At 37.8% G+C, this 19949-nt stretch overlaps 2 protein-coding genes and 1 long non-coding RNA gene across 13 annotated transcripts in view; 1 reads left to right on the top strand and 2 right to left on the bottom strand.

Annotated features, from left to right (window-relative positions):
- Positions 1-222: 222 nt before the first annotated feature.
- On the bottom strand, positions 223-5177 carry LOC692917 (vacuolar protein sorting 26). 2 transcript variants are annotated; one of them, NM_001046760.1, is given in 8 exon segments: positions 251-281; positions 284-361; positions 766-891; positions 999-1095; positions 3102-3242; positions 4272-4520; positions 4618-4761; positions 4893-5114. In NM_001046760.1, coding segments are annotated over 8 exon segments (903 nt in total). In that variant the 5' UTR covers positions 4950-5114; the 3' UTR covers positions 251-270.
- A 241-nt stretch (positions 5178-5418) lies between these two features.
- The window catches only part of LOC101744927 (kinesin-like protein Klp68D), a 42266-nt gene continuing 27735 nt past the window's right edge, over positions 5419-19949 (top strand). For 2 of the 4 annotated variants that reach the window (XM_038015267.2, XM_038015265.2), the window contains exons 1-3: positions 5419-5929; positions 12379-12468; positions 16030-16155. In XM_038015267.2, coding sequence (XP_037871195.1) covers positions 5825-5929; positions 12379-12468; positions 16030-16155 — 321 coding nt within the window. In that variant the 5' untranslated portion in view covers positions 5419-5824. The remainder of the gene's footprint in view (positions 5930-12378; positions 12469-16029; positions 16156-19949) is intronic. The other 2 variants (XM_062672227.1, XM_038015268.2) reach the window with 1 other exon arrangement.
- Positions 7264-19949, bottom strand: part of LOC101740770 (uncharacterized) — a 41152-nt gene continuing 28466 nt past the window's right edge. For 3 of the 7 annotated variants that reach the window (XR_001139498.4, XR_009974911.1, XR_009974909.1), the window contains 3 exons: positions 17976-18122; positions 17374-17486; positions 7264-7487 (listed from right to left, as the gene is read on the bottom strand). This is a non-coding gene — a long non-coding RNA (uncharacterized LOC101740770). The remainder of the gene's footprint in view (positions 7488-17373; positions 17487-17975; positions 18123-19949) is intronic. The other 4 variants (XR_009974907.1, XR_009974910.1, XR_009974908.1 and 1 more) reach the window with 2 other exon arrangements.

Below are 19949 nucleotides of genomic sequence, written 5' to 3'. Positions count from 1 at the left end.
AGCGCGCCCGCACGCACGCACGCACGCACGCACACACGCACGCACACACACACACACGCACGCAGGACACTGTCTCCGTTCGACAAACGATCCTCATTCCTGTTTAGCAGCTGTTAACGAGTTAAGAGAACAAAAGAGTTACTGTAATGCATAAAACGAATCTGTCCCGAGGTGTCCGTCCGGCCCCGGCGGACACTGCTGCATACAATTTAAAAGAAGTAGTTGTTTATATAAATAATAAACCGCAATATATTTTATTAAATTTTCTATTCAAACTACTTGCACCTTAGAAGTAATATCGGAAAATTTTCTGTAACCAAGTAGTCGTCTTCAAATATCACGGCGATGTTCAGTTCAAACTCTGCAAAAAAAATAAAATCAATAATCAGTACAATCGAACCAACAGTCGAGTTACCCCACTCGGTGGGTCGCAATTCCGATCCGGCGATAGATCCTGCGAAGCACAGCATGTACTAGGGGTATGTAGTGTTAGCCGATTCACTCAGGTTGAGCTCGTGAGCTCACCTACCGGTCCGCCAGTAGCTGGAATAGCCCCTTCAGCTACCAACGAGTAGGCAGCGAAAATATAACAGTAACAAGCAAACTCGCACACAGCGAGCTGTTGCCATTCATCCAGCGCTGAGTCTAACTGAAGCTGCCACCCAGCGGTGTGACGTCACGCGCCGTATTACCACCACTAAATGAATGGCGATGAACTGTTTAACGCAGGGGGTTGTAATACCTGAATCAGTCGAGCAGTATTACCTATTTTAAAGTTGAGCGTGGTGGTGGTGGGGCAAGTGAAGAGTCGCGGCAGCACCATGTACAGCGGGATGTCTCGGCCGCGCACCACGTCTCCCTCCCCTATCTGGATATTCTGGATTTCGGTTGCTGGAAACAAAATACTGTGAGGTAGTTCCTCCCCTACACTGCTGCTGCGAGTCAGCACGTGTCGCATCCTGGCTGTGGTACAAACAAATATATCGAAAATCACTCACCATCCCTAGAGTAGCCGTCAGCGCAGCCGCATGTCTCAACGCGCACTAATTGTAGTTCAATGGACTTGATGGGTACCGAGCACTCGTCAACTCTGATCTGTGAAAATTAATATAGTAGTTTTATTAAGTCAACATCATAGTCGGTTACTCTTGGCAGAGAAGACGTGGTTGTGTGGAATCTTTGTTTGTTGTACCCTTGATGTTCTCCATAATTCGCGAATTGAGGCTTGGCGCACGCACTCGTTAAGTGGGGTTTTGGTAAGGTTTTTCAATGGATCCGTCCAGCGTCCGCAAGGTCTTTTATACCCTGTACAACAAGTTTCTCGGAAGACTGCTAGCTATCGCGATACGTGTCCAAAATATCGGGGAATCGTGAACTACACTGTTGAGGCCAACCTTTGAGTTGTTAAGTTCCTTTAGGAGCGAGGCGTTGGTGGGATGCTCAGTTTGAGATATACGGAGCATTCTACTTCGGCACCACATTTCTAGTGCATCGATCCTACCTTTTCCACTTTCTTTGACAGTCCAGGTTTCAACTCCATACAATTAGATGGGGAACACCGGTGCCCTTAACAGTCGGACTTTAGTGGTCTCGGTGATATTGCGGTCTTTCCATATTTTTGAGAGTCTGTCCATATCCAATCGCGTTATGATAATGCGGCGTTGAATTTCATCCTAGTAACCACTACTGTTAGTCACTAGTTTTTTTTGAAGTGAAACTTCTTTAGGCCCATGAGGTTAAAAATTTTACAGATGTAACGTCACGCAGGTATGCAACGGAAGTATCGAAAAAGCGAGAGAGCGATCGAGACCGATTGAGAGAGAGAGTAAGACAGGGCGAACGTAGCATGAAGCAACTAGCCATGGAGTGAAAGTAGGGAGCAAGGAAGTGAGAAAGATCGAGAGAAAAAGTGAGACAGAATGCTCAGTTCCTACATACTTTAATTAAAACATACGTATAAAGTATTTTATTTTTAATACAGCGCCATCTGTGAGATGTTTTAATACTAACGTGTGTATGAAATCTCTTGTAGTGAATTTTAATTTAGGATATACGTGAAGTTAAAATATCAATTCACAGAGGGCGCTACCTCATACTATAAAAGGTGTTTTACAATTATTTACTAATGACAAAATTTTACTAATAATATACTTAAGACATTTAGGATCATTGTATTTTAATTTTTGAAGGTTTCACTTCTAACACGTGTGAATTGCACACATGTTATTTTTTTTTATTGCCCTTGTAGGCAGACGAGCATACGGCCCACCTGATGGTGAGTGATTACCGTCGCCCATGGACTTCAGCATTGCCAGGGGCAGAGCCAATCCGCTGCCTACCGCTTAATACTCTACACAAGCCTCGTTTGAAGAAGGATATGTCAAAGCGCTCCAAACACCGTGGAAGGGAGCTCATTCCATAGCCGGATGTTATGTGGCAAAAAAGACCTCTAGAAAAGCACTGTCGATAAACGCAGCGGTTCCAGATAATATGGATGAACTCTGCTTCGATGGCGGGAGGAACGATGATAAGAAGGAGATGTGGGGATCATCTCAAACAATTCGTTAGAGCACTCCCCATGGAAGATATTGTATAAAATACAGAGGGAACCGAAGTCCTTCCGCAGACCCAGAGGTTCTAAACGATCCGGGAGAATGGGATTATCGACAATCCGAACAGCCCTCGTCTGTATGGAGTCAAATGGAACCTAGGTAGGTATGAGATGAAATGACCTTATAATTTGCAATCTTGGTGATCTCCGGGGTATTATTATTGCCTCTTTTCACTATAATTTTTAATACGCTTTAATAACTAATATTATAGTTATGTAATATTTGTAAATGTATGATAAAAAGATTTCATCATAAAACGATAGGTCTAATTAAAAGCTGGACTATTGATACTTTTATGTTATTTTATTTGAAGCTAAATAGTAACTAAGAGAGTGTTGATTAGCATTCCAGTCTAGAAAACACATGACTTTATCCTTTGCTATCTATCTTATTATCTTCGATCAACAATTATTGATCGTAGCTTATTATGGTCAAAGTGTGATGATCACAGTCCACGTGTTAACCTACACAGATATCGCAGAGACTTGCCTTTCCAGTGACAGGTGCATCCAACGCGCAGACGGTGGAGGTGAGATCTGCGAACACAGAGAAGTGCGGCACTGTGCCCGCAGCGCGCACCGACGCACCGGACATCTCGCACCGCACACCCTTCTGTACTGGGCGTTCTTGCTATGTATAAACATTCATACACTTCTCTCAAAAACTTTGACAATCATTTAAAATTATTAAGAATATATTTCAAATATAAATTATGTGCTTTATTACTATATAATTAAGACATGGATTGAAATATGGCGAGTGGTTCCATTAATGTTGAGATACTATGAAATATGATGGGCTATGTCTATGCAATAAAATAATAATAATAATAGAAAACAACTAACATTATACAGGGTGTCCAACTGAAATGGGGGAGAGGATGATCTAGCGATAACTTTACGCTGAGGTGTTTAAGCGCAGGGAGTGCGTTGAGATGCGGACAACTACTTGGAGATTAAGTAGCAATGGATAGGGACCGCATCGCGCTTTTTGCGTGTGCACATATTATCAAAACAATAATTTTCTAGTTACTGCTCAGTGTTTATTTCGAGCAGAATATTGAACGCAGTGCTCCAAGTGAGAACACAATCAGAAGATGGATAGAAATGTTTGAGAATATTGGTTCAGATTCCAAACAGAAGTCATTTACAAACAGTTAGAGATTTCACCGCATTGACTGTCAAAAGTTTTTTGATCCCACAATTGCAACAATTTAACTGTTACAATTCGAGAACTTAGTTCCAACAAGATGGTACCACTAGCCATACATCTGACCAACAAATTGTGATTGTGATGGAAGTGTTCCTAAATAAGATAATTTCTCGAGAGGGAGCATAAACAGGCCTCCCAGTCTAGATAGAAAAAGTGCAATAATATTTAAAAAGCGAAATAATTTTACATTTATTTATCTTTCATAATAATAAACGTTTTTAAATATTAGTCAATAATATTTTTGATTTCTCACGCCCCTCCCTCACTTGGACTCCCTGTACAAGGGCCATGAAATTATGTTATAAGAGTAGTGTGTTATTAGGGATGACTGAATTATATTAAATTTCATTCACATGCTTACAAAATGTTTTGTTACTAAGTCAACACCTGATGCACTTTCTCTAAAAAATTCATATAAACTAATAGAAATATAAAAACATAACTCACATGTCTATACTGTACAAAGAACTGGCAAGTGGTGAACAGTGGCTTATTGAGAAATGATCTCTTCATATTACACTTTAGTGTGTACATTATATTAACAAACACTCCATGGTAAGTCTCCAGTAGACCAGGATATCCTGGAGATACAGCCTGACGGGCCCGCAGTGGCATCTCAAATGGAATCTCTGTGATGCCTACAGGGATCTTACCTGGGAGAGCTAGCTCAACTGTAACATTTATTAAATTTATTGGCTGCAAAAAACGATTATCTTTAGTTTAAAATTTTCAGTTTATTTATATAGATTTTTATTTCTTAATTAGTATTACTACTAGTTAGTTATCTTATTACCTTAATGCTATTTGAAAAAGCTTCAAATATGCCCACATTCTTGGTGCTCAGCTGCAAGTTGACACATCCCTCCATAGTGAGTGAAAGGCCCTCATGTCGCACATCGCTACTGCTCTCCACCACCACCACGCCAGCGATTATTTCCTAAATCACAAGGTTTACAACGAATTTGTAATTTAGAATTTGTTTTTATTTAAAATCCGTGATTTTTTTTCGAAAATATTACATATTAGGTATGATGCTTAAATAGAGAACATGTTATTTTGGAAACCCACCCCTTCGTGATATATTTTACTTGCACGTTTTAAGCATATAGAGAGATTTATAGACATGTTTTGAATTTTAAAAGACGATAGACATAATAAGTTTTTATTTCCACGTAATTAATAAAATATCACTAATAACTATTATCAAATCATTAGTTTGTGTTTATTTACATCAACAATACGGCTATAAATAACTATTAATATGGTACGGTATGTAGGTACATACGGTCGGTACCTACAAAAAAATCTAAAGTAGACATTTGACAAATGAATTGTCAATGAATGAAATGTGATAGAAAATACAAATAGTTGAACAAATTATATTCAAATTTATTTAAAACCCTTTTTAGTCCAATTGCTTCAAATCAAATCAAATCCAAGGATAATTTAATATTTTCACCAAACTTAATTAATTATTCCTAACTTGGCAGATCAATTAGCAAAGCCAGTGCTTTTCAAAAAAAAAAGTTGTCGTTTTTTGACAGCAATCTGTACAATACTATTCAGGAATTATAGTCTTTAAGGCCTTACAAAAATAGCTAATATAAGCTCTATTCGGTTGAAATAAATTCCATATCGTAATTTATGGAAAAAAAAATCCTGCGAGCATCACTTATATATTCAAAATATATGTCCACCAATGGCAATGCCAAGCGGGAAAACAAAATGAAATCAAATTCAGTAGAAAAGAAATGTCAGTCCGTTGCGGTCGGATTTAATCCGCGTGCAATTAATAATTTACGATTTTATTAATTTGTGGCGTGTAAACATTTAGATCTCTTAATACAATTTTTGATAAACTGCTGTGTTTATTAAAATTTTGGTTACATATTCGTGCGCGTCAAGTTGAACAGGTGATGCCGACAAGGAGTCCCCGAATGGATCGATATCGGTGACTTAGTGTCAGGAGGAGTAAATAAACGAGACGAGGGTGTTAGAAGATGGAGAAGTCTGCCCGGCCAAGAACTGCACTTAACGAATGTGTGAAAGTGGTAGTACGATGCAGACCTCTCTCTGAACGTGAAAAAAAGGAAGGCTACGACGAGGTGAGTTTCCCGATTCGCGTAATGTTTGTGTCAGGGTGCGTAGAATCGTTGCGTCAACTTGTGTTGTTCGATCAGCGTTCGAAAAATAATTCAATTGCGTTTTTTTTTGTTACACGTTGAAGCATGAGATTATGAGTCTTGCAAAGCCACATCGATCCTTGTAGTGATTGAAAATGTTCATGAATATGCAACATTGTTAGAGGAATTCGGTGCTCATAATGCGACAACAGACGCGTGGGCCTAAATACTCCGAATATCGATGCCTTGGATGGTTAATCTTTAAACAATTACACAATGGAATTCATTCATAAATTAGTTAACAGCTGACTGCCACAATCTATGTATGAGTCCTAATAAATCATTAACCATATTATTATGTTAATCAACTACCTTTTGCAGATTTAGAATGTATTCTATGGCTTAGCTATTTAAATGTAAGGTAAGGAATTACCATATCAGATTTAGCTAAACCATTTTATAGAATGTTTTGTTGTGAAAAAAAGTTAGTTTCCATAGCAGCAGACTAACTGCAAGCAACATTATAAAACACAACATGTGAAGTTATTTCACTCTTTTATAAATTAATTTTTTTACAAATTAATAAAATACCCACTAATATTTTTTATTAATAAATGTTCAACATCTTTATTTCTAAATGGAAAGATGACATTAATAAATAAATAAAATAAAATAATGGGATTGTTGAATAATTATCTTTGTTTATTAATTGAAACCCAATGCCAACCTATGAGATGATTAATGCAATACTCACATCTTAACAACGTGCATTGTAGATATGAATGATTTTATTCAATAATAAGTAGATAAATATTAATGTGGTTAGGATAAGGAAATATTGAATAAATTTTAATTAAAAGAGATTATAAGAATATGTAATTAATTGTTATTTTTAAGGTTTGCTAGAAATTAAACTTTGGATTGGATTGAATGGATTTATTTGTCTGTCATTAAATAAATATTTAGTATCAAAATTGTCATCAAATTATCATCAAAAATTTTAGATAATCCACTGAAATAAAATCAAATAACAGGTGTTAGTAAAGTAAAATGCAGATATAAAAAATATTCTTCATCCAAACAAAAACTGCTAGTGCACATGAGTGTTTGAAGTTAAAAATAATTCAGCCTTACTCATAACAGTGATCATGTCTCATTGCACTTATTTTTACAAGATGCACTTAAGGGTTCATTGCTCAACAAAGTTAATTCAGTCTAATTATGTATACAGTCTCAAATATATTTTTTTGTTTACAAATGCTTCAAAAGGTATTAAATATGTTTAAAAAAAAACTAAGAAATAAAAACTAAGAATGTAGTTTTGATCTATGTAATTTATTGAATGGATCAATTATTAGATTAAATACAAATACAACTATAGAAATGTGTTGATCAAAAATGAATAGGAGCTGGTTTTGTTTTCTTAAGAATGAATCATTATTGTTCAGATATTATTGTTTACATTGTGATCTCATCTGAGAAAAAATAATCTTGTCTACAGTTTACAGTTTTATTATCCACTCCAATTCGATTGGTTAATCTGAAAGAAAATAAAAGTATGGGTCAGAATAAGTAAAATGAGAAGAAATTGGGTGGGTCTGTAGAGCGTAGGCTTGGAATACGGGCCCCCGTCTTCGAAGCGCGTAACACTTATTATTTTGTTACGACTTTGCTTTATGCAGATGTAGGTTTTTAGGATTTTACTGGTGGTAAGACCTCTTGTGAGTCCGCACGGGCAGGTACCACCACCCCGCCTATTTCTGCCGTGAAGCAGTAATGCGTTTCGATTTGAAGGGTGGGTCAGCCGTTGTAACTATACTGAGACCTTAAAACTCATCTCAAGGTGGGTGGCGCATTTACGCCGTAGATGCATATGGGCTCCAGTAACCACTTAACAACAGGTGGGCTGTGAGCTTGTACACCCATCTAAGCAATAAAAAAAAGAAAATTAGGTAAAAGCTTTTTTATTGGCATTTAATGGCATGTAGAGGGTGCATTGTAATTATGTTACATCACGGATTCCCACCCATCCCAGCCATCCCACCCATCCCAGCCCGTTTCCCACCCACTACAGCAAATAAATAAAAGCAACTTTAAAATTGTAAGCGTGACTTGTTTCTGAAATTGAAACCCGAGTACTGATTATTTCGTTTCAGGCTGGTTTCAAAGAATAGTCTGTCGTAAGAAAAGTCCTAAACCCGTCAGGTCAGTGTCGAGTGACAAGAAGCACGCGTCATAGTATCGTGCTCGTGACCGCACGTATAATATAATATAATTGTTGTTAGCCAATTAATATGACCGGTCTATGAATTGTCTCTGTGTATCTTAGATACGATTTGGAGTCTGTAGGTAATTGCTCAATGATATCAATAAAAAACCTTTAACACAACAAAATAAAGGCTAAATTTAGAGATGGCCAATTGAATGACCTTGATTTTTATAATTGAAGAAAAAAAATACTGCAAGGAATAGACTATATATGTGTAATCATTCGAATTTTTTGGAGAGTATCGTACAGAATAGAAGCTATCGAACAGTAGACAGTAAGTCTACTGTTCGATAGACTAGACTAAGTAGTATATTGACGTGAACAATAAATCTAGACTCAATCTAGAGCAATGATTCTTGACCCGCGCAGACTTCGAGACTAGATCCCATATTAAGGCATAGATCTTCTGACACGTGGCCTTCTGCTCCCAACGAATAGCTTGATGTATTTATTTATGATCAGTCGTAGAGCGTTTTTACACAACCTTAGAACATGAACAACGCCGTCTAATTGTTTTACAGTAAAATAGGTATCTTAGTCTGGATCTTGTTATTATTAAGATCCGTTCAATACACACGTTGGCAGAAATCAAAGATTATTTTACTGAATTTGTTCTGCTCAATGATACGAATGATGAATATGTCTACTTTCTTCGTCGAATGGAACTCGAACTAATATTAAACCTGAACATTACGCGAACGCACATTAAAATGAATTATGCGATAAGATTTTTATCTGAAACAACAGAAACGTGGCACAATAAGGAGAACGTCGCGCTGCGCCCGCAAAAACGCGAAGAATGTGTCATCTCGGACGGAATGAATGGTTTGCAATAAAAACTAGACGAGAAGACGGTATGCACACAGCTTGTGCTGAATCAAGTCTTGCCAAGAGTTTTTCTCCCCCACCGGAGGAATTAGAATTAGTATTTGTGTTCTTTTTGTGAAGGTGAAACTTGCGGTTACAGAGTTCGGGATGGAAATCGACCTTGAAGAGTGCGAGATTAACGATCTTACTTATTGTGCAATGATTACTTGTTTACTCTCTGCAAGGGACTTGCGCAAATGAGAGATTAAAAGGTTCAATTAAGAATATATGTATTTAAAAAGAGACTACTGTGACTTCACTCAGACTCTGATCCATTATTCCAATATTGTCGTTTTAACCCTTTATGACCCGATACGACTCCACATATCGATATATATAAATACACTTGGTGGTGTCTAACCCTAGCATAAGGTGAGTATGCGTTGAATTGCCAATCTAGACATAAAAACGCTAACAGAAAAACAAAAAATAGACTTGATGTCATTTAGTTGGTTTGAATTTATTTTTAAAGTTTTGTAGTAATAACATCGACAGCAAAAGTCGTTTTTAGTCGTTAGGTCATACGTGATGTCTCCAAGGATTCCGGTTTGCTGTCATATAAGGAATATTACTAAACCAGCTCAAGCTAATGAACATAATGCGGCATCTGATATATTAACTAATTCGCCTGCTATATTGAATAAATGCATTGAATGTTAATTTAGCGTGAAAAGTCTAAAATGCAAATTTTTTATTTGATGTGATTGTATGAAAAACAGCTTTGTATTGTAGGCACTCACACGTCATCTGTGGTACGTTGATGGTACTATGACATAACCTTTCCTGCAGTGATAATAACTGCACCAAGTTTCATGACATTCAAATGATATGTTTTGAAAAATATGGGGAACAAGCATACGCACATACATATATATACATACAAAAAAATATTATTTTTTACGTATTTAGAAAGATAGAATAGACTTTGAAGTAGAAAAATGTACCTAGTGATGGATATCCTGCCTAATGTTATGATTAAACATAAATGTACCGGTATTTAACGGTAGGCAGCGGCTTGACTCTGCCCCTGGCATTGCTGAAATCCATGAGCGACGGTAACCACTTACGATCAGTTGGGCCGTATGCTCGTCTGCCTACAAGGGCAATAAAAATATGCCACCGCTGACTACACCCCGAATCCTGATCGCGCAGGAGCCAGTCACCATCGACGCCCTAGACACGTCCCTATGGATCCATCAGATCCAATAACCCTTGCATTAGACGCCTTCAGCTGAAGGCGTAGGGTTACCGGGTACCCTACTCGCAACCTAACCCATGCATCAGCCCACTGAGTTCCTCGCTGGATCTTCTCAGCGGGTCGCGATTCCGATCCGGTAGTAGATTCATTCGCGAAGCAGTTGCTCTTCAGTTGTTAGGTCCCCTTTGGAGGCGCTCGGGCAGCTGTTAGCAAAACCCCCCCTCCTGGCTGAGCCTTTGTTCGCCCACTTGTCCTGGAGAAACTAGAAAGGCATCTGGGCCACCAGTAATTCCTCATTCATAAAATAAAACAATATTGTGAAGTGAAGAGGGCGCGACGTTGGATCGAACCTGTAGGGTTGTTACGCGCCGTTGCGTCCACCTCGGCCGCTGCATCGCTCGTGCGACCGTCCTCGATAACGACTGAAAGCGGTGCGTGTAGTTCGTGTACGGAACCATCCGTGAAGGATCGTTAACAGAATCTGTACTATATCCTTCCACACTACACTTAACTTCCAAGGTTTGGCTTATTTCATATGCAAATATATGTTACTGCACAATTAGATGCTCCTAGTCTAATGTCGAGTCCCTCTCAATCATAATGTTTCAGGGTTTTGAACGTACTAATGTTTCAGGTGTCAGAATCGATTGTAGACAATTAATCTGCAAAACCCAAAAAATAAATTAATTTTGACGGTTATAAAAATAGTTTTCATAGTACACGTAGGTATGTGATACAGATAAGTGTGATCTATGAAGAAAACAATAAAAATTGGTTACCAGTCGTCTTCGTGCATCTATTTATCCGTTTATAATATTATGGCTCTTGTTTATAAATTTGTTCTTACTACTTACACTATTTCCGTGTACAGTAGGTATACCTTGACAAATTCATTGTCAGTGTCCATTATGTCGGTCTCTTATCACGATAGTTCTCTTAAAGCGACGTTCGAATCACAAAAATGTTGTTTTTTTTTAATACCCATTGTTATGTAAATCTTAAACGACCTCTGCTTTGTTGTAATTCGTGATACCAACCGACATAAGTTCTTGAGATAATGTAACATTATGTTTGCAATTTTTTTTGTCCTATGAGTTAAACTTTTCCGTGTATTGTTCAATCTTCAATTACAAGAAAATTATTTCCAGGCGGTTTCCTAAGATTTTGATTCCTAACAACCGGTCTAATTAAGACCGTGGAAACCACAAGGATGTAGACCGCTTTGAACCAGTCACGTTGGAAAATCTTCAAAGCAGAAGGTCGGCAGACGTACGACAATGTTCAATACGCATCGATGGAATACGAGTGACTGAGTACAAGAAGATATTGTCAACACTTCTATATCTCAGCTTAACGCGTTCTCAATAATTTTGTCTTGTGCCTAATTATGCAATATGATGTGTGTCTAATGATGCAATTTGAATGTAATAAATTCAATTATTATCCACTCCTAATTCTTGTATCTTTATTACACTTGCATGCGTACACTTGTGTTTATTTCGGTTGAGTATAAAATCGGCTTGTCAGCCTGCCTGCCTTCTATGACGATAATTCATCAATTTAATAACTAGGAATATTTAATCATTGAATTATTTCATTTATGGAAACCAAAACTGTACTGATCTCACCTAAACTTCATTCATAAGAAAACCAAATTAGCATAATGTGAATTCGTAAAATATGAAATTGAGTTTTTATCAAACTAAAAAGGGGCATACTATTTAAATGTCCGTATTCAAATAGCTGAAATAGATATAATGTTGCGCAGATGGCGCTGAGGTCTGAAGCTTGCCTATCAGGCGAGATCATTCGTTCAGAATTGGACATGTAGTGCTATTGCGCGGACAGTTTCTCTGAAATATCATATGTAACGCAATGAGCTAACTATTTAGTACGCGACGCAACAAATAAAGCTAAAAATGAAAATATAATCTTCTAATTTTATTTACGAGTGTACATTTCAAAATCGTGAAACTTGGGTTTAATAAAATAAAGTTAGTTGTTATTTTTTTAGCAATAACTATAATACATTTAGTAAGTACAACCTATCCAGTAAGTGCACCTTCTTCCTCTCTAATATCTCTTAATAATCTATAGGTTAAGAAATCACGTCAAGAACAAAAATGGTACGAGCGTCTCTCCTCCAGGAACCCCGTGGACAACAAAAAGTTCCAAGGACCAGTACAGGTTACCACAGCTGCTCCTATTGGACACGCGGTGGTCGTTGGGCACTAACTCGGTGGAACGGACTTTAGACAGATCGTCGTCTTGACCGCAGATTTGAGCCATATTTAAATTAACAAGAATTTAAAACCTATTTCCTGGCATTTTATAACCACCAACCAAATCTAAACTTAAATATAATTCAACACAGAAATACGTTTTCTCGTAACCTTGATATGGCTCAAATATTTGTACCTCTAAGACAACGATGTGCATTTAAAACATTATTACTGTCATAAAACTTGGAATACTGTTCATTAAAATAACGGATAACTTAAAAAAATGGAATCTGTTTTACGCATGAAATTTGCTGGATTCTTCTACAGTCTTTCCCAAATTTATACGAAATAAGAAGCTGCCAAATAGATGTATTTAAAAATCATATTATACATACTTATGATCCTTTTAGTAACAAGTCTAGAGGAGCTCCCGGAGGGGAACCTTGAGTAGCTATGTTCACATTTAGACGAACACAATATAGAGAAGGAGTCTTTACTAGAGAGTCCTCAAACTTCCAAATACACGGTGAAAATAGAGAGAGTTTACTATTCTTATGACAATTTTTTTTAGTTGGTAATATGGGTGGACAGACTCACGGCCTGGTGTTACGTGGTCACCAGAGCCCATAGACATCAACCTCCCTTCAAACCGAAACGCATTACTGCTTCACGGCAGAAATAAGCAGGGTGGTGGTACTTACCCGTGCGGACTCACAAGAGGTCCTACCACCAGTAGTTACGCAAAATATAATTTTGCGGGCTTAATTTTTATTACGCGATGTTATTCCCTCACCGTGGTAGTCAATCGTGAATATTTGTTGAGCACGTGTTTCATCAGAAAAATTGATACCTGTTGACCGCCCCCCGTGGGGAAAGAAGACCATTATTTCAGTGTCAGTATTTCAAGTACACGGTGAACGGTTAATCTATCGATCGTAGGTTAAGGACGCTTTGACATTTAACTTTTAATGAGGTGGTGGTCAAGTTCTTGCGACGAAGAAAATTTAAAAGTATTATGGAAGCACTGACGTATTTCATTCACTGACGCTGATAGCACACACGAAAAATGATACTAATCTTTAGAAATACTTTATCGTATGTTCATTTTTCGTGAGTTTTTTTTGGGATTGGCGCCCGAAGGTCTTTCCAGTTTCACTAGGACCGGGGAACCCGCAGAATTTCTCGTCGGATCTTCTCAATGGGTTGCGATTCCAATCCGGTGGTAGATTCTGCGAAACACCGTATGTACTAGGGCAATTCGCAGCATGAGAGCTTGAGCCCGTGGGCGACCTACCAGTCCGGGCGTATTTGGAATAGCCCCTAGACTACCAAAGAATAGGTAGAGAAAAAAAAACACTTGCAGGCCGGATGATTTTTAATTAGGTTAAATAGCTCACCGTGCATACACCGTGTAAAATATATTTCAATGTGCTCGTACCGGGAATCACAGGAATTAGCACCTGTCTTCTGTTTGCTATTATCGTGTCAGTGAATGAATAAGCGCTAACGACAACTTAGGACGTACTTATTATAGGTACTTATTATAATGAATTATCCAATGTGTACTCATATTATGATAATTAATGAATGTTTGACGTTGATGTGAGCAATATTCTAATATTCTAATAACTAGTTCATATGTGAATACAATTTGTACCTAATATAGTTCTTATATATTCGCAAAGTTTGTTTAGTCAGCATTCTCATCAGTTTTCATTAAAACTATTTTTATTGTTGTTATATTACTATCCGCGTTTCGTAGTCACTGACGAAATAGTTTAATTAATTAGGTCTATTAGGTCGTGTTGGTGAGCTCTGGAGCACAACCAGGAGGCGGAGTTGCTGCCAACACTGCCTGAGCGTCTCTCAAGCAGGCCTAACGGCTCAAGGACAGCTAGCTTAATATAGTTATGATAATGATAAACTGATGTGTAAGCCAGAAAATGATGACATTACCATAGTGGGTAGGTGTACTCTTGTGTCTTAGTGGAATTCACGTAATTTGCAAGAGTTTTTGTTTTATATAATTACAAAACGAGTGCCATAAATTTAAAAAAGTTGAAGATTGAAAGATTGAACTTTTGCCAAAATGAATAAAAACGAATTCTCGAGCAGTAGCCTGGACGTCACGGGACGCGTCACCCGCGCGTATACATAGATCACCAGGGTTTTATTATTTCACCTTGAACGTCATTCGTTTTTTGGGAATCTCTTTGATTCCTAACGCATCACTCAACTTTTGTTTTTATAAATAGTAAAGCTTTGAATGTGAGCGATCTAAAAGAAAATGACTGGACAATTGTATATCAGCAGATGTTCTATGACAAAAAAATATGAAAAGACCACGTAGACTTATTTGTTGACTTTCACTGAAATGCGGTAGAAATGAAATAAAATAATAACAACTGATTTTATTAGTAATTTTCACTATGTTTACTGTCTTGTCGGTTTTATTAGTAGATTCTCTATATACCATAGTTATATACTTAAAGTAATACATGCTCTAAGGTCAAAGACAGAACAGATTTATTTTAACAATGAAATATTTATATCACGATGTAAATGTTTTTATTACTCAGGATGTGAATTGTATGTAGCTGCCGCCTTTTGCGTTCACGAGGAGGAAGCGGTTAGTTACAATAATTATTTTCTCGTTAAATAAAAGACAAGTATCGGATATTGTGTGGTCCACGTGGTCGGTGCTGGACATCGACACTGTCGGACTGCAAGGGACACCAGAGACACGCCGCCGCGGCTACAGCTCTTTTCAAACTGTACAAAGTCGTAAACACAATATCATCAACATAATAAGTATTTATATCAATAGTCTAACATACCTACCTACATAGGTAATATCATCATCATTCATCATTATCCTGCCCTTTTCCCAGTCACCTGGGGTCGGCGCAACATGTTTTCTCCTTCCATACTCTTCTATCATATACCATTTCTTCGCTCACTCCCTTCTCACTAGGTAATATTTATATAAATATAAGATTTGTAAGTTTTAGTAATTGTTAACGGAGACTTAAATAATACGAGTACTAACATTATTATAAGAATGAGAGTTAACATCGCTGTCTTATTTATGTATCCCTTGCGGGTAAAGTAACCAGTCGATCCGTTATATTATAGTATTAAATGTAAGTTATCGATTAACTAATTATTAAAATTTAGATATTACTGGCGGCGGCATTATTAGTAGTATTTTTTGTAGATTAATTGTTAATTAACACGGTGCTTTGTGTTCAGGTAAATACTTTAATAAGCTTATAATAATTCTGAATAGGTTTTTTTCCTTTGGGTTACTACTTAGTGAGGACAAAATCAGACAGCGCAACACAAAATGGTAGGTATTAATGATAAAATTAAAACATTACCCAATGGAACGAAACTAATTCTAATTGGCAGCAACTTTTACAGCTAAGTGTAGGAAAATAATGCTTAAACCGTAGTTACTAACATCAACGGATGTGGATCTTACAATAATCCTCGAATAATAGTTAATATAATGACTTGAATGTAGGTGGTGAAAGTATGGCCGGAGCGCGGGGCAGTCCAGGTGTACAACCCGAAGGGCCAGGACAAGCTGTTCACGTACGACGCCGCCTACGACAGCTCGGCCGACACGCAGACCATATACGACGAGATGGTGAGTTGTACCACCCTCCCGCCTTCGCTTCTTAAACAAACTCTCTACGACACTAAAGCATTGTAATCGTTCAATAATTCCGTTTGATGGTACGATAAACGAATCTTTTGGTTATATTCAAATTTTTCAGTATGTTAAAAACTTTAATTGGCGCGTAACCGCAACGATGCAACGCAATAACTGCAACACGGTCTTCTTTAAGCGTCCACTCCATATTTAAAAATGAGTAAAATTCTAAAAGTATACATTTTTATTTTCATGAACAATTCGAAATTCGAATTCAATAAACTTTTTTGTGGTCAGCATTCTAAAAGAAAAGTTTTTACTGTGTGACAATACTTATGACCTGACTAGTTATTATCTTAACACGACCACCGCAGAAGGAAGATTAAATTTTAAGAATTTGACAAAAACATTGACATCAGTCACCTCAAAACAATATTACTATTTACGCGGACGTGGTTGATCTCAGTATTGCAGTTTACCTGTAAATGCTAATAGTAAGGAAGTGAACGGTAATAGAAGCCGTGAAAAATTGTATTCACGTAGCGAAGGTCAGGTACGAAGGTAAGACGGAGCCAAGTACTTTAGACGTCTTCAATAGAGCTTACCGCTAACGTGTGCATGCATCTTGTACTAGTCGCTGAATATGTGGGAATACCATCATAATTATATGAAAATCAATCTATATTTATTCTATACTAATATATAAATCTGCAGTGGTTTTTACGGATGTTCCGTTATAACTACTGAACCATGCATTCGATTGATTTAAAACTTGGTATCCATGTAAAAAATACACGTACTTAATGGATAGGCTAATATTTATATGAGTGTTGGACTCCCTACACCAGTTGCGGGGGCGTTAATGATGAGAATCTTTGTGGGGGTATTATATATAATAATAATATTAATTTTAAATGCCCAGCGAAGCGGACGGGTACAGCTAGTTACTATCTAAAGACGATTGTCATAATTAGTTGAAATAAAATGTTCTAAACCGTTCAGAGCGCTCTTAAAGTATGACACTTGCTGTTTGTTGAAAACATATTATCTGATTGTCGAGTCTAACGAACTGTCCCTGTCCTGCAGTGGGCGCACGCCGCGGCGCCGGTTTCAGTGGCGCGTTGTGTAAAGTGGCGCTGCATTAGCCGCGGAGAAATCCGTTCGTCGCACATTCCGCTGTCACAGTACGCGCGCGCAGCTCCGTGCTCTTACCAAAAACATGCAGCTCTCTCGTCCAGACGCTAATGCACTATTACGATTACGTAATTGGACTAATGGGACCAGATTCGAATTGGCGACTGCAGTGTGGAACTCTGCTGGCACACCTGTAAAGATGTGCGATCGAAAACTTTTTTAGTTTGGTCTGACTTCTGCTAAAAGCCCTTCCGTGCGCCTACAAAATTAAAGTGATTCAACCCAGTATATTTATACATTGCATCTTGCAACAATTCCGTTCGCATTACTACAGTTTCCTCAGCGCAGCGCGCGCGTATCAACCTAATTTCCGGGAAACATTTTTACGGCGCTCTGTTTAAATCGCTCTCCATGTGTGGAACATTAATTTGGTCCGGTTGAACGATACTCACCCAACTCGTTAAAACTATTGAACATTTACCGCGTTAATACTTGACAACGATAAATAAACACTCATCAATAAAACAACGTGTGTATATAATCCGCTCATTCGATACTCTGAAGGATTCATATATTATATTAGTCTAACACTCTTAAATATTCGAACTCATCTACTGTTTTTTATAATGCCAGCAGTATAATGGGCCGTTGGTGATTCAAAACATTCTGACTCTGCTTACCTTGCTGTGAGACATTGAAAGCGTAACCGAGGACACGCCGAGCGCGATGACGATGAGCGCACACCGCGCGTGGGCTGCCATGTTGTAACTCAACCACGACCCGTTCCAGCTGTTTGCATTCCAAGTTATATGCAGACGTACTGCCATCTAAAATGACAATAAGGAAGTAGGCTTACTGGTGGTAGGACCTCTTGTGAGTCCGCGCGGGTAGGTACCACCGCTCCGCCTATTTCTGCCGTGAAGCAGTAATGCGTTTCGGTTTGAAGGGTAGATCTTAGAACTTATATCTCAAGGTGGGTGGCGCATTTACGTTGTAGATGTCCATGGGCTCCAGTAACCATTTAACAACAGGTGGGCTGTGAAATCGTCCACCCATCTAAGCAATAATAAAAAAGGCTTAGCAGCCCCCTGGCGTTGTCATGAATTGTGCAGGTGACTATGTACCAACGGGTTATTCTGCGTTCGTATAACACGTATTCGCGGCGCCAATCAAGTGAAACGCCACCTCGCGTGTACTGTGAGTAGTCGAAGGCGTGAGACATCGCTCCTGTTTCAGTGTCCGATTTCTCGGTTATCATTTACAATGACGTCATAACGCTTAGTTATCAACATATACCAACAACTTATGTTGGTCGCATCGCGAGTGCCTTTTGGTAATTTAGATTTCATTATATTTTAGATGGCTAAAAAATAAGTCATCGGATAATGTAGTTATTTCAAGAGACTAAAAAAATGGTAATTTGAGCTCATACTCGCATTTCCAAGTCTTTTGTTTCTCAAACGGGGTATGTACTGATACAGGAACAATAATTTCTCTCAAACTCATGTTGATAAACTTTGTTTAAATATAATTCTCACTATTTGCAGTCGCACAATGAAGTATACATACACATAGATTCACATAATAGAAATGATAGGTTTGAAACGTCGTCCGTAAATAGCATAGAGCTTAGCATCTGCGCGCGGCCTCCTGCAGCGTTTATTGGCGATATCATTATTTTTATAGCTCCACACATTTGTGACGTCAGCCTGATTTTTTCGCTAAAAAACGCAGCACGGTCTGGTATATCTAAACCATCGTTTCATTAATTAATCGTCTTACTACGCACTGCATTCCCTTATTCATATTTAGTGGTCTGCTTAAACTTCTTCACCCTTCGACCCACAATAGCTATCTATAACTAGTCGTGGAAATCAAGTACGTTTGTAGAGACGAGTCGCAAGTTGACTTGTCACTAGTTGTTACCAATGTCATCTCACCGTGAACACCGTGTAACTATACTTGAGACCTTAGACCTTATATTTCAAGGTGGGTGGCGCATTTACGTTGTAGATGTCTATGGGCTCCAGTAACAACTTAACACTAGGTGTGCTGTGAGCTCGTCCACCCGTCTAAGCAATAAAATAATAATAAAAAAACAACGCGAGGTAGTGCGACCATCCAGCGCTACCAGCATATCAGTGCAATTAACATAATATGTGCACTTAGTTGTAAGTCGTTTATTGTATGACGAGGTTTGTTATTTCCAAAAATTCAAATTATTCAAGATATTTAATTCAATCATTTTTGAATATTAACTTTGATGTGTGTTTTTGTGTGATGATATTCACGCGCTAGTTCTTGGTTAATAGTTCCGGACTGTTTGTCATTTTACTCTTTTCCTACGTTTAGGACACCCAAATATGTATTTTGAGTAGAGAGGAGAATTAAGACTTAGGTACTTATCATTGCATGTATCTAGGTTTGCATGCCCATTTTTACTGTCCTTGCGCTGGTGAAATTGAACAAAAAGACTGTAGTGTATTGTGTATATAACATAATATGTTTATATAATATGTGTAAATATTCTAAGAATTTTTTTTTAAAACAATCGTTCGGAACTGTCTTCTCTTTTCAAAGTCTGTAAATAAAAAAAACAAATATCATATTTAACGTTTTAACTTTTACCACGCCTCGCTGCGGTGTGCTGGCGT

The sequence above is a fragment of the Bombyx mori genome, chromosome 14, assembly GCF_030269925.1.
Source record: "Bombyx mori chromosome 14, ASM3026992v2".
Taxonomy (NCBI): Eukaryota; Metazoa; Arthropoda; class Insecta; order Lepidoptera; family Bombycidae; genus Bombyx; species Bombyx mori.
The sequence above is the reverse complement of the archived record's forward strand: the minus strand, read 5'-3'. Positions and strand labels throughout refer to the sequence as shown.

Excerpts from the sequence above, each read along its gene's own strand:
- LOC692917 (XM_021346373.3), bottom strand. The coding sequence starts at position 4,949 with ATGTCTATAAATCTCTCTATATGCTTAAAACGTGCAAGTAAAATATAT. Across the intron at positions 3,243-4,271 it reads TCTTTGTACAGTATAGACAT|CAAGAACGCCCAGTACAGAA; the intron begins GTGAGTTATGTT and ends GTTTATACATAG. Across the intron at positions 892-998 it reads TGACGGCTACTCTAGGGATG|CAACCGAAATCCAGAATATC; the intron begins GTGAGTGATTTT and ends TTTTGTTTCCAG.